This window comes from Aptenodytes patagonicus, chromosome 2 (genome assembly GCF_965638725.1).
Source record: "Aptenodytes patagonicus chromosome 2, bAptPat1.pri.cur, whole genome shotgun sequence".
Taxonomy (NCBI): Eukaryota; Metazoa; Chordata; class Aves; order Sphenisciformes; family Spheniscidae; genus Aptenodytes; species Aptenodytes patagonicus.
In genome coordinates, this window is record NC_134950.1 from 98,719,073 (window position 1) to 98,734,196 (window position 15,124).

Below are 15,124 nucleotides of genomic sequence, written 5' to 3' on the forward strand. Positions count from 1 at the left end.
AAGCCTGAGAGCAGGGATCTGGGGCACGGCCAGCGCAACCCGTAGGCATAGATGCACAAAGGCATTTAGGCACGTAGCTCCAATTGAAATCCACAGCCCTTGAGCACCTGCGTGCCTCTGTGGGTTTGGGCTATCACGCTCAGGTACAGGGCAGGGAACAGCTCAGGTATTTAGAGGAGGAGGAGAATCAGTAATTGCGCTCTCTCGTACAAGACTCGGGGCAGTGCCTGGGATGGGCAAGGCGCAGGAAGCTCAAACTGACCAGTTTGTTTTGATGGACTGTTTTGTTTCTGAAGAAAAAAAAAAAATCAGCAGTTATATTTTCCCTGCTGGCAGCAACCTCTTTTGAGGCACTATTTGGTAAGTTAGTCCACAAGCCTGCACCAACACTGTTGATGTTCAAAGAGAGCATACTACGTAAATACAGCTTCCTGGGTTTTAATGAGTCTACTCTCTAGCACCTTAGCCCACTGTTTCTCCTTGCTCAGGTAAAATTTCCATTGAGGTCTGTGAGGTATATAGCCTTTTACAGTGCTATGAAAGCATCCAGCACCCACTTTTTACTGGTCTAATTTCTTCTGCAAAGAGGGATGTAGCAGAGAATAAATAATGCTTGCGTGTGCCTGCACAGGCGCAAGTAATTCTTCTTAGTCTGCAGTTAACAGTGTTGCATTTAATTGAATTAAATCATAGTGAACTAAAATTATCTCTTGCCACTATTTCTGAATTCAACTGTTTTATATCAGTTTTATTGTAATATATCTTACTTCCCCATATGCCACCATAATTTCAGCAAAGAAATCGTTTACTCTAGAGAGAGAATGAATTCTATTTGAATATTTCAATAAACAGTTCCAGTGTGAGGATTTTGGGGTTTCTGTCTGACTTACTCTTGGGCTTTAACCTTGTCAGAGAAGAAATAAACCTTTGCTTCACTCCTCTGCACCTTCAAATACTTTCATTTTAGAAGAAAAAGGACAAAAATTACATTACTTAATTCACATAACACAAAAATTTGACCACTAAACATGTGCAACTCAAATGGATTAAAGTTAATTATAATATGCAAAGGCAATTCAATGTTTACTTATTACATAGAATAATCTTGCAAAACACCACAGAAATTAACGGCTCATTGTTTCTGATTATGAAAACTGCAGCAAATGAAACTCACTGGTGTAAAACATGGGTAGAAAACCTTTTAAATAGGAGCAGTTCCCATCAAACTATTTCATTAACAAATAAAAAATTACTTCACTATGTAAAATGAATTGTGCTGGAGACGAGGCTGTTATTGCCAAAATAAGGTGGAGCTTTCACAACCAGATATCAAGCCCTCCCTGTTTACATGCAAAGCCAGCATACAGGCAGAGGGAAGGGCATTCTTGGGAAGTGTTTGGGTAACTTTGAAATTTATAAAAGGCCAGAAGAGAGGGAATAGAAACACGGACTGAGATAAAAAAAAAATATCATGTTATTAGGGTTTTCCAAAAGTCCTATCTATCATCAGAATGTCCTGGAGTAGGTGGAAACTTACTTCCCCAGCTTTCCATCGCTGCCTGTCTTTGAACAGGTATCTGAATACAAAATAACACACAAATCAAAGGACGACCGTGCAGTGCACTACCATTCATTTTCCCGTATATATGGGGGTTTTTTTCTATTTTCTGAAAAAGAGAACAGACCTTTCAAGCCTGACATAGGTCAAATGACTCCCTGATTCCTCTCCCTGCAGCTTGCAGATCTCCTTAAACCTTTATGCAGTACCACCATCTCTCCTGTGACCCAGTATCCCAACCTCCCTGATTGTGGGGGAATATGGACCAGAAGCAGTTATGGCACAGCACACGAGCTCGGGATCACGGATGAGCCACATGGAGCACAGGGCAGCAGCATCTGTAAGCAGGCAATTTATTCACCACTCTCAGTCCCGCAGCAGTGGCAGCGAGCAGGATTTCTCCTGACACACTGTACCAAAGCACCCTGGCGCCTTCCCAGAGCTGCACCAAGTGCCTCGATGGAAACACCTCCTGCCCTCTTCCATGCTACCAGAGCAGCGATGATTCCCCACTGCCTCCCTTTCCTCTAGGAGAGATAACTCAGGGCATAGTTAACTCCAGCAGCATCACATGCGGCAGGACTACCTTGCACCAGAGGACGAGAATCTGGCCTTTTATCTTCCCAAATACAGGGCAATAATGTTTGCATTCTGTGAGCTTTAGCCTCTGCATCTGTTGCTAATTGTCCTGGCACATCTGCTGCTAATTCTTTTCTGTTCTTTGACCAGCAGGGAGTAGTAATGTATGGTACAGCCACTGCTAGCCTCCCCGAGCATTTCTGGTGATATACCACCAGCCTGGGCGGATTCTGACCTCATCTTGTGAGGGGAGAAATTGTCTTTGTAGGAGGAAGGCAGGAACACCAGTTCCTTCTCCTGCCACTCCCGTCTCATTTATTCCTGAGCTTGATTCCAGCACTGTCAGAGCATGAGTTTCCTGGGATAATGTAGGCCACTGACACGAAACAGCAGACTATTTCTTTTGTGTCAAAAGGACATGTACTTTGCTCAGAAACCAGTCAGAGCCAAGGAGTCTCAGGAAGATGTGGCTCGTTCGGCACGCAGGGCTGAGTCACACAGCAGCACCACTCTGCCTGCCCTGGGCTCTGGTGCAGGAGCAGGCAGCTTTCCTCTCCTTTTTGCTGCACCAGCTGCTCCATCTTGGGTCTCTTTCCTGATGCTGTTCTAGACTCCCCATCACGCCTCGTGTAGCACAGTATCCCCTTCCTCCTTAAGCTTCAGTCCAGCCTGGGACACAGCAATGCTCCCTTCACCAGGGAAGCTGTGCCAATGTGGAGTTCACGCTCCTGCAGTATTTCCCAGATGGTCCAGACCTCTTCGGGCTCTGCTCTCTTTCCAGGGGCTCAGCTAACACCCCTCCAGCAAAGAAACAGGAAGACTGACTCTTGATAACAATTCCCCTTTTCCTTGTGTGCTCTGCTTAAAAATTGCATACTTAAACAGGATCACTTTTTTAAATTTTGTGGCATGAAGTACTCTTCCTATTTCTGTAGTACAGCTTTGCAACTAACCTGCTCATCCTGAGTTCACAGATAAATATTTAAAACATTAAATGCTTCAAAACCAGATATTTTAAGGAAAAAAAGTGTCTTCTGAGGATGTTTTTCTGGCTCCCACGACTTGTAGATATGGACCAAAACACGGCTTAAGCCCCTTTTCACAGTTCCAGGCTGCCAGCTCTGGTGAGTCATGGAATTGCTCTATTTTTTCACTCAACAGCATTTTTTGTTGGGGCGGTCATTTACTTTGCTCTTGGTGTCCTCTGTTGTTTGGAGCTTACTTGGAGCTAAGGATACAGACAGGGGCTGCTGCATTCTGCCTTTCCCACTGATCTGCCCCAGATAATATATGACTTTTGTACAACTATTGTATCCAATGGCTCATGTCAAGCTCTCTTACAGATATAATTTCCCATTAGGTAGGGAATAGGCCATGGAGTGGTCCAAAATAAAAGCCTGTCCCTAGACACTCCTGATTTGTAACATATGTCTGCTAGATTTGCCAATGCAGACCACATACCTTACCCTAGTTAGATATGATGCATTATAATGTAGGCCACATTTCTGAGGTCTTTGAGCAGTATACATTGGTCTAAGCTGAAGGAGCACACATGGTACAGTCCAGTGAGCGTTTTCAAGAACTCCTCCACCAGAGCACATTGACTAGATGTCATATGAAATGTAACTCCAATTAATTACCGAAAACAAAACGTGGGGTAAATAGTAACCTTTTGCATATGTAAATCAATTGCATAATACTAAATACAGTAGATGCAATAGATTCTAATATGCAATGGCTTTGTAATGTCAGCACACCAGGCTTAATGAATCCCTTCAAGTCTTCCCACAGTGCTAGAAATGGAGCTTTCCGTGTTGGGAAAGTCCATCTACAGGCAGCAACGGTCTCCAGAGAAACCACCCAGCTGCAGCTCGTGGCTGGAACAAGATCTGTGCACAGCACAGCACTGGGCTGAAGGAGGTCCCCATGACACTTCCTGCTGGGCCCACAGCAAGGAGAAAGACTCGCCGACTATTGAAGGTCTAGCAGCCAGCCAGAGCAGTGTGGGGCCCTTGGCCCCGTGGTGCAATCAGCACCCAGTGCAAGGGCTGCTCGCAGCATGCCGCACAGGTCTGTCCCCAGGATGGCACAGGGGTGTGACACAGCTGGAACAGAATTGCTCTGAAAACATGCGTTTTGAGGAGCTGTTGCAAAAAGACATTTAGCAAATAGCAGTCAAAGACCGAAACCCCAAACAAACTCAGATAAACAAAATAGAAGTAGTAATAAGTATGTGTTCCTGCTGTGTGAAAAAAACATCAAACCTGCAGTCTTCAAATAAATACCTGCGTCTGCCTAAGCTTAGTTCTTGCATTTACCAAAAGGTTCACGTAGCACCTTATCATCCCAACTACAAATAATTGCATCCAGGGAGAATTTAAGTGGCTCTCATTTTGAAAGTCCTCTGGCACTGCCAAGCATTATTACTTCCTATCTTTTTTCATAGTGTATCAAATTCTTATGTTATGTCCTATAAAGTGTCCTAGAGCTAAATGTTCTTCATCTGTGCCAGTGTTTTGCTCAAGAATAAAAGGGAGGGGGGGAGAGAAAAAAAGTTTGTGCTCTACTTTTCCTAATGATACCTTGTTTTGTAATTACTAAAAGCATCACAGTCCTTAGACAGCTGCTGACATACAGAAAATAAGGTCCTTGAAACTGTTTATTTCATCATATTTTAAGAATTAATACCTTAGGTCATGTTAATCAGTTTCTGATATATGTAGTTTTCAAAATGCACTTCAGGGAAGAAAATGCTGGAAATGACTAATAACAACAAAGATATGAACTTTATTCGTTATATATCTAACTCTGAATGTGAACATTACCGAAGTACTTTGCCATCTTAAGTATTTAGGAAGCCTTAAATAAAAAATAAATCCACCTCATTCAGTGAAATAGAACATCCTCTTTTTCCAAGCAAAAGAGTTCAAATGTATTAATTTTGTAGCTATATTTTAAAATGAGTGTCAGCCCCTGCTAGATGACTGCATGATAAGTGTCCTGAAACTTCAGGAAAAGGCACTAAATTTTTCACAGCATTTGTGTTTCATTTTCAGTGTAATAAAAATATGGTGCTCTTTTAATAATGAATAATAGATCTCCTAGTATGATTTACACGCGTGGATTAAATGTCATGTTTGAAAAGTTGCTGTTTTATTCATATTGAATTTCCCTCAAGTTAAACAAAATGGTACCCAGCTACTGTTATAATATTGCTAGTACCTTGCCACACTGATACATAAATATTAACCAGTTGATATACTCTTTAAAAATCTACAGATCTGTGAACTGTTCTGTCAGCAACTGTGGCTTTATATGCATATGAACTGATTTAGTGCTATCCTGAGTTCCAGGTACGTTGAGGAAAATGCATAGCGCCAGTGCTCACATACTTCTGGAGCTCTTTTTTTTTTTTTTTTGCTGAAGTGCCAATTTTGGAAGGCTGGCACAGAATAAAGACCGATGCCGAACGGGTGCAGCAGGGCCGGAGTTAGAAAGCAGCCTGGGGAGCCCAACACTGACTCGATTGTCCCTGCTTCTCCCCAACAGTCTTGGACTGACATCCCAGGTGACTGGACAGCTTCATGAATGTCACTTGCAGGCAGTCTCATTGGCTTATAGTGCTCTTCGCAATAGCCAAAGATTTCCTATCTGAACTTCCCCTTCTGAACAAAAACTCACTTCCTAACAGGCAATATTTTTTCTGGAAAAGCATTCCAAAAATGTTTATAATTTATTGCAAATACTTGACATAGGAACACCTTCTTTAAAGGTTCCTTCTCTTAGTAGGTGAAACTTGTGATGTACAGCAAAATATTTTGGTCCTGATAATTGAAATTATAGCTGAAAACATTTTTTTTTTTTAAAGAAGATAAGCATTTTAGCTACACTCCAATTTTTATTCCATTGATGCCAATGAATATTTTGACTCTGAGAAGTGAGGATTTGTTCTTATTTTTGTAATTGTTGAACGAAAAATGTTTACTGACTACTTAGTTCTTAAGTTCTTAGAGGAAAAATGTCTTTACTGAAAGAGTGGTTAAACATTGGAAGAGGCTGCCCAGGGAAGTGGTTGAGTCACCATCCCTGGAAGTATTTAAAAGACGTGTAGATGCAGCGCTTAGGGACATGGTTTAGTGGGCATGGTGGTGTTGGGTCAACGGTTGGACTCGATGATCTTAGACGTCTTTTCCAACCTTAATGATTCTATGATTCTTATCTATAGTAGAATCTTAGCCACCATAAGACAGCAATAAGGAAATTATACTAGTAAAATCCTTGGTCTAGTGTAAAGATGATGCAGTCACATCTGCGCAGGCGCTGCCAAGGACAGTCTAATTGTAGTAACTGCCTTATTAGATGCACAGTAATCATCTCATCTCCTTTCTCAACTTTCATTCCAGACCTGACAAAAATCAGGCAGTGCAAGAGTATATTGAATGTTTAAGAACAAATCTTCTTTACCACCAGAGTTAACCTACTGCATTTTTTGAATCTCAGCTTGAGTTCAGGTTCAGTACGTGTTATAATGTAGGTGAAGTTCCAAAATAGCTCTTGCTTCACCTAAACCAGACAGCATTAACCCGTCTAAGTCTAAAGTTCCCTTGCATAAACTAAATATATGAAAACGTCCTTGAAATGCTGGGTCTAAAACAAGTCCCCTTCAGATCATGCTGTTAGTTGCGATTCCTAAAATTGTCATTTGAAACAGCAATTGCATTTTATCCCAATCCAAAGCATTCATACGTGTTTTGTCCAGCATAATTTAAGGAAAAAAATTACTCGTGTGAATGTCTGGCCTTACTGAAAGCCAAATAAAATTCAACAGGAGCTATTAGGAGCCACTGTCTAATACGCAGTCAGAGGTTACTGGGGGAGGTGGGTTGACAAACTAAAAAGGAAGACAGTGAAGGAGGGGTAAGAAGGGAAGCTGGCAAGCTGGAGCAAAGAACATTGATTAATGAACAAAAAACATTTTTGAAAGGTCGGGTGCACAAGTCAGACTAGCCCTGAGGCAGATCTAACTTACATGACCAGCACTTTCTGTATGCAGCAGGTAACCCATGCTGACACTAACTTTGCCGACATGACAGGGTTATTATTTTTGGAAGGATGTAGTGTTCTGGAATAATTTCTCTAACATATTAGTTAAAACTCAGCTTTCCTTCAATATCAAGCATGCATGTCTTCATTTTCACCATGTTTACACTGAACTCCTATCATTATTCTGGCCAATGAAAACAAAAGCTTATTCTTCATTTGTGAGCACTTGTATTTTCCCCCCCGTAATATATCTCAGGGCAGTAGCGCTGTATATGATTGTGTTCAAACCCAGATGCTCATCTGGAGCTCACCACTAAGACCTACTTCTTACACTAAGTTTTGCAGTAGATGCTAACCATCTGAAGCCTAAAATTTGCCTCATCTCAACACAGATCCTAAGGGTTTCTTTTGAAACATACCTTAAGGTTATGGGCCAATACCAAGGTGGAAGAACAGAAAGGCAGAATTGTTCAGGTTACAACACCTATGTCTTCAAAATGAGCTGGTGGAGGAGGTTCTCTAAAATGATGAAATTAAGATTTTGCTGACCATTATACAGTAATGAAGACAGGGAATCATCAGAAGGTGATTTAATCCAACATCTCCTCCTGGTCCTGCATTTTCAGTGGACTTGCCCAAGACCTGCACCCTGGTTCACTAGGCTAAAAATGAAGTTTGGTGAAGATGCTAATTAAATGTCCTCTGTGAGACTCAAAGAGGACTTTAAAGCAAACTCTAGAAAAATGGTAAAACTACCAAGCATTTCTCTCAGACCTTCGGATGAAGCATAGTAGCCACCTCTAAGCAGTTACTGAGGTGTCCGCACAACCCAGTAAAGACTAACAGAAAGACAAGTACATGGACTTTGCACATACTCTTCACAAATCCATGTCAGGAGTTCCTTTGCGTTGAGAAGCAGCTGGACAAAAGACGGGTCAATCTGAACTAGCTCTTGCTTAGTACTGAGAACAGAGATATGTAGTTTTGAACAGGGGACATTCCCCAGGTAGGAACAAAAGCAGCAGGCAAGACCCAGGAGAAACACGATGCTGAAAGCAAGAGGCAGGGCATGCTGGAGTCGTTCAGTTGTACTGCCCGTAGTCTTCTCCTTTCAATGAAGCCTGAGAAGACAGTACTTTGTCTTCGAGGCAATAGGCAGGATGCATGTGTCCTGCCTAGGGAGGAATCCCAGCTCAGTGATTTCTCTGACAGATACATGTATTTGTTTTAACATCATGTGACAGTCACATTCAAAATTTCCCTCTCTATAGATGTGATTCTTTTCATACCAACAGCTGTATTTACAGACACTGTTTGTTATCCATTACAGATGATAAACAATTAAAAAGCAGAAAATGTGACTTAGCAGCATTTTATATATCACAAACCCAATAGCTGAAATGACCTATCTGCAAGTAACTGAAAGCATCAGTGCCACACATAAAAGTTGCTTTATCTGAAAGCTCTCTGAGATAGGGACTGTCTGTCCTGTATCTACACAACACTTTGCACAACAGAAGGGGTGGAGAAGGAAATCTACCATTCAGGTCATACTGCAAAATGAATAATTGAAAACAGAAAAAACTTTCCTCCTCGTTCTACCAATGTCTCATAACACACAAAAAAACCCACGCTGAGAGAGGTGGGGGTTGTTTTTCAAACTGTAAAGAAGCTTTCATGTGCCAGAGAGTTTATCTGAGACCAATGTTTCAACCAGCACTAGGCATTAGCTACAACAGTGAGCAACTGACACACAACAATCCTGCCATGCACAGCATGCTTAGGCAGGAAAATATGTGTGCCTCAGTCGCAAAAGACAGAATAGAGCCTCAAGTGTTTGGGCTCCTTCCAAAATAATCCAAATGCTGCTTTTTTGGCAAATGGGGGTCAATGGAGCTAAAAACTCACAGAAGGATTTGGGCATTCATGTGTTTATACACACCCACTCGTTCATTTATTATTCTAAAGCTACTTTACAGAAATCAAATTACAGAGCTGACAAGCTGCATAGATAAGAGAGAATAAAAGTAAAATTTAAAATTAGCTGACAACACTATATGATGTAGTGTATATTTAGCACTTTTAGAGTGAGTGATGAGGGTTAACCTAGGGGAAAAAAAATTGCACCTTCCTAAATTGCACCTTAAATTATTAAATAAATTATGAACATGATGGAATGCATTAAATATATAAGCCTGAAGGAGAAAGAGCGGATGTGTTTTAACTTTCAAAGCAAAGACAGCATATTTAAGAAGTGTTGCTTACTGTCTGGATACTTTGTCCAAAGTAGATTTCAGTGTTGTAGAAGTTTCCATCGTGACTAACAGGCAGCGTTGTCCTGGCTCGAGGCTGCTCCTTCAGTTTGGGCCACTCCAGCAAGCCACCACCTAAGCGGCTGAGAACAGAAACTTTGAGGGTGTAGTGGCCTTTAGGAACCTTATCTTTGACTCCCCTCAGGCATTTGACGTGAATTTCTATCAGCTGCGGTGCCTTGGAGCAGTCAACCTAGGATGAAGGCTCTGAGTTACTGATCTGGGTTGAGCCGACTTTAACCATACAATTAGCAAGAACAAATTTCTTCAAGAAAATAACTACCGAAAAGCAGACAACATGCTTCTTGTTCAACCTGCAATTACCTATTGCTAACCGAGGATCTGCAATTAGGGAGGTCAAAAGTCATAGAGATGACAGATAAAAAAATAATACAAATACTACTAATAAAATGTTCGGCATCCTTGGGGGGAAGGTGGAGCTGTTGAAGTATGACACCAGAAGCCATTAGTCTGCAATAATAAGGCAGAATTAACTGGAAAACAACACCTTCAAAAATACAGCATGCTTTGCAAGACAGGCACAATACGTGATGTGATGAGCAGGCTGCAGGCACAGAGTGAAAGACAGGGCAGGCCATGTTTTTATACTAATTATTAGCCTTGCCAAAGCTATTAGTGCTGTGTAATATGCAGACTATCCTTTCACCTTCTGATTATCATATAATCAGATTTTCTTAAAAATAGTAATCAAAGTGCAACACGTGTAGAATTTAATAACAACTCCCTACAGGCACCTTTATTCCAAGTCCAGACAAAAGGAAACATCTGCTTGCTGTTGACAAGATGTTGTCTGAGTTACAGAATGTTTAGTATGGAATAAATGCTGTGCTGCATATCAGAAATGCTTTTCTGGTGCTTTCCTTGTACGCTCAGCTTATAGAGCAGAGGCTGGCAGAGGGGAACAGACACAGCAGTACGATCCTTACAAGTCTTGCCTGAGTAAAGGCGTAGGGTCCGTCCCACTATGCCATTGGACACTCCAGTGCTGCCCAAATGCAATCTGCAGGGTCAGGCACATAAGAGGGAGTCCCAGTTTGGCTCCAGTGTTGACTTCAATGGATAAAATTGCTTCTGCCATAACTAATTATTTAGTGCTTCAAATCAGCGATATTTTTTTTTCCCCCAAGGAATCAATTTCTTCCATTATTTTGAGAAAACACTAGTGCTAGGTCGTCGTCTTTTGATGCAATGCAATACAAGAACTCATGCCACATTTCAGAATCAAATGGCTACCTTGACTACTAGGTTTACTAGTCTCACAGTTTAAGCCTACAGTAGCTAATAATCTCTTCTTTAATCCTGTCTTGGATTTATTTTGGAAGAGATAGCATATTTCCATATAGATAGAAAGCTTCTGGAATTAAATTAAGCAGTTAAATAAACAGTTGAATTTGTTAAACTTCCTTTGTTTCTCAACACAAACCATACTTAACAACTAATCTGAATGACAATTATTTTCAGCTTAATTAGAAAATCTTAATTAACAATGAAGATTTAACCTTAATATTTTTGGTTTCTGAATCATATATAAAAAAATTAACATTATGTGAATAAATAAGACAATCTTTTTAAACCTCAAGGCAGGATTACTGATGCAGGCAGACTTCGTTATTAAACACATTCTAAATTAAACGCCTCTATGAATTTTATACTGAAATATATTGTGATAGTTTTGCATGCCAAATGTGACATTTTGTATTTTAGATTCATCTTCTGTAGTAATTTTGGAAATGTCATACAAACAAAGATTTTGTCATTTACCAATGGAATTACTATGCATGGCCGGTTAGCCATCTCTTTTCTGGCTCTTCTGGTTGTTTCAAGTCAGCAAGCCATAAAAAATCTTTATCTCTCTGAAACACAGCAATTTGGAAGATAATCGAATAGTGACTGGGGGGCAGAAACGCCAGTCTGAGGAATTATACCACAATCTCTCTTGCATTTACAACCTTCCTCAAAGCGAGTGTCAGTCGAGTAGGAAAAGGAGATAGAAGATTCATCATATTTCAAGCCTGTCTCATTTGCATGGTGGCATAGCTGTCTCGTCTCCTGCTGAAAGACTTTGCTTGGCCAGCACTGACAAACTGTTTTGAAGAACTCTTGCCATGCCCAAATGATTCATCATTAATAGCTTTAGACATTCTCTTTAAGCGTATGGTTACTTCTGCTGGAAAGCATATTTTGAAACCTGCTAAATTCTATCCTCTTAAACTATGAAAAGGAAAAGAAGAAGAAATAATAATGCAATGCAATTGATCTAGTCATTTAGCAGTTCGCGTCAGGGAAAAGAGCACTCATGGAGAACCTCACCTTCCCACAAGGTCCTGCTGCTCCATTTAAGCCAGTATTCACATCTGCAAGGTTACCAAAGCTGGCTACCATTTCTTCTTCACATTCATTCTCCTCTGCTTTCAGTGGCTGATGTCCCACTCTGCAGCAGTTAGAAAGGCAACAGGGAAGAAGAACTGAAAAGAAATTAACTACAATGCAGATACAGAAAGCACTCGCCATTGGAAATACATCGCAGTTCAATGTTTTCCTTGAATATATCATAAACCTTGCAGGGCACCCAGGAGAAACAAGGTGCTAAGCAGAGAAATGACTAGGCTTCAAAAAGCGGCACACGAAAAATGCAGTCACAGTCCCAGTTACACGACCAATATTTGTCAGTCTGTGCCACAGGTCAACATAAGGAACCTAAAGTTTCACTGCCCGTGTATAATCAGCTCAGTGTTGGGGCTCGGGTTCTAGGTTAAGAATATTAAAGTAGGAAACCATTGCCTCTGTCCACACTTTCAGGACCAACTGACAGCTTCAATAAACTGGAATGGGTTTTTGGAAACCATTGGTTCCCTGGGGACTGGGTTGCTTTAAACCACTGAAAAAGTCTTATTATATATATAAATCTTACCCTTTTTTTCCCAAAAAAAAAAATCTTATAAATTTATATATAAATCTTATATAATTTATAAATCTTCTAAAAGATCTTATTTTATATATACCAAAAACTATATATATAAACTATATGTCATATATACATGTATATATACACACACACACACACAGAAATTTTCAGCTGTATGTGAACCATTAAACCTTCTCTTGGCATTCATATGTTAACTTCTTGTGTAGTTAAAGTAATTTTGGGGGTAATTATATCAGCTCAAAGATATTTTTCTTTTAAAGAGAGGTCCCTGTAGCAATGCAGAACTCCAGCAAATAGCTTAACAGCCCTACACTGGATACCCCAGTGCTGCCCTGCTCAGTGCACAGGATACACAAAAGGCACAGTACCCTATGGAGAAAGCCTTGTTCCTAGAGCACAGCAGGAGCAAATACAAAACTAAGTCATTTACAATAAGCACTATAAAGCTGTATCCTTTAGCAATCCCATCCTGTCTTTCAACAGACACAGAACTGTGAGCAATTCCTCTGTCCCTACTCAGCACCAGTATCTAAATAGAAATGGTCCTAAGTAAAAACATCTGTAGACGCTCTGCTGGCTTCAAAACACTTCAGCTCTTGCTTCCACAACCCACTTTAAAAGGCTGGGAAGGATCGGTCAGCCACACCAGCGCTGGCAATGCTCCAGACACACTTGCAGGTGGAGCTGGGGCAGGTAGCAGAGCACAGAGAAAGACACAGCGGCTCTCAGGAGCTGGAGGCTGAGCAGGCTGTTTGTGGCCATGGGCCAGCCACCTGCCACCCTGGAGGTCAAGGGAGCTGCCTACAATGTACTGAGAGGAGTCATATGGACCAAGGAGAAATCACTGCATCAGGTACAGTTGCAATTCAGGATTAGCTTGGGCATCTACAACACAGGCAGTCAGAGGACAGGCTCTCTTAGGTTACCAAGCCACATATTCAGTTAATTTTTTAGCCACAAAAGAAAATGCTAAAATTTGGTGTTCATTCAAAAAAAAAAAAAGAAAAAAAACCACAAAACATTTCCCTGGACTGCACTTCTGAAGCATTCCTTCAGTATTTTCTGACTTGCTTTTGGAAAATTCAATTCCAGTGCCTTCATTCCTTTTCCTCCTCTGCATTCTAGGTGATAATGTGAGAAGCCTCCACATTTGTACAATTAACATGGTTCTTTATCAAGAAAACTATTTACAGAGACTCTGCAAATCATGCTAAACATCCCAGTCTGTCTCCAAGTTCCTGGCATATTGCTACAAATCAGTTTCTACTCAGAACTATGCCTTTTTGTTGTTGTTGGTTTTTTTTTTTTAAGAACCATATATTGACATTTACAGCAGTAAAATTACCACTGGTGCATAGCTAAGCTGTTTTCCAGATTCCTCTACCAGTAGAATTGCATCATGTAAATGCCCAGGCAATAGCTAAATTGCTTGGAAGGTCTGTGTAGATGCTAGTCCCCAAGACATACCTGGGAATTTTGCCCAAGCCAGGACCGATGAGAACTAAGGACAAAATTTTAGTGCTAAAGACTGAATACAAGAAGCACAAGGTCAACCACCTATGAGGTTTTATCCTTGAGCTGCAGTCAAGTCAACTTGGGTCCAGTTGTCCTAAATGGAAGTAACAGAAGATGCTTCTTGAACGTCTCTAGCTAATTTGTAGAGCTGAAACATCTGAGAATTTAACTTCTCTGCTCGAGAAGAATGGTCTGTTTGGAACTTTGTACTTATTTAGTTTCTCATGATGGAAATTATTTCACTTAATTTGGTTAGAGCTGCATTGACACAGGGGTTCATTAGGACACCCATTTGCTTGCAATTCAATTTAAAATTAAATACACTTTGTTGTTGATTTTATTACTTTTAAACTACTGTATCTATTGCCTTTATTAGCTGCTAATACACAATTATGAAGGTAAACAGTTTTCATTACTGAACATCAAACATTTAAATAACCGCATTTGATCTCTTTTCGGGTTGCATCAGTTTTCTCCTTTCCCTCCTTTTGCTGGGTATTAGATTCAAGAGAATAATTTATTCAGTTAAGTTAGGCCTCTTTTATGCTCACCAGCATGCTCATCAGCTGTCACAGCAGAACATAGCTTCCTTGGCTGTATCCACGAGGGTTATTTATTTCCTCCATTCATTTCTTTACAGATAATTTGATGCATGTATTTATCTGAAGGTTGCCTATAGCTTGATCACAAAAACATTACTCCAATTCATATTTCCTTCACTCTCTAAGGGTAATTCAGAGGCAGGGATGAAGGGCACTGGGAGAAGCCATTTGGTCAACTTTTGAAGTGCACTGTGTGTAGCACTTAAAAATTACAGCCCAAGCTGGGTATCTGAAAACGGAGGTATCCAAAACAGAGGTCTCTTTCAAAAGCACAGGCTTAATTTTTCTAGGCCTGAGGTCCTTTGTTTGGGAGAAGTTCCACTCATTAATATCTGTAAAGCACTGAAAGACCTTTGGAAGGAAAGCACATTGGATAGAAGTACAAAGTAGCCCTTATCTGACATACCTTTGAAAGAGTTCATGAATCCTGGCTCGCAACTTTTGTTTCTTATGGTGAGAGACTTCCTTGTGGTGCTTTGAGTCCCACATGACAAAAAAAAAAAAAAAAAAAGAAAAAAAAAACTACATTATTTTTCTGAATGTACAGAAAGAACATGGAAATAAAAGC

At 40.5% G+C, this 15,124-nt stretch overlaps 1 protein-coding gene across 1 annotated transcript in view; it reads right to left on the minus strand.

Moving 5' to 3' along the window:
• Nucleotides 1-15,045, minus strand: part of LOC143157278 (uncharacterized) — a 129,607-nt gene extending 114,562 nt beyond the window's left edge. The window contains exons 1-3 of the mRNA XM_076332098.1: nt 14,963-15,045; nt 11,824-11,944; nt 9,446-9,685 (exon numbers count right to left, since the gene is read on the minus strand). Of these exons, the coding sequence (XP_076188213.1) occupies nt 9,446-9,685; nt 11,824-11,944; nt 14,963-15,045 (444 nt within the window). The remainder of the gene's footprint in view (nt 1-9,445; nt 9,686-11,823; nt 11,945-14,962) is intronic.
• Between the last annotated feature and the right edge of the window lie 79 nt (nt 15,046-15,124).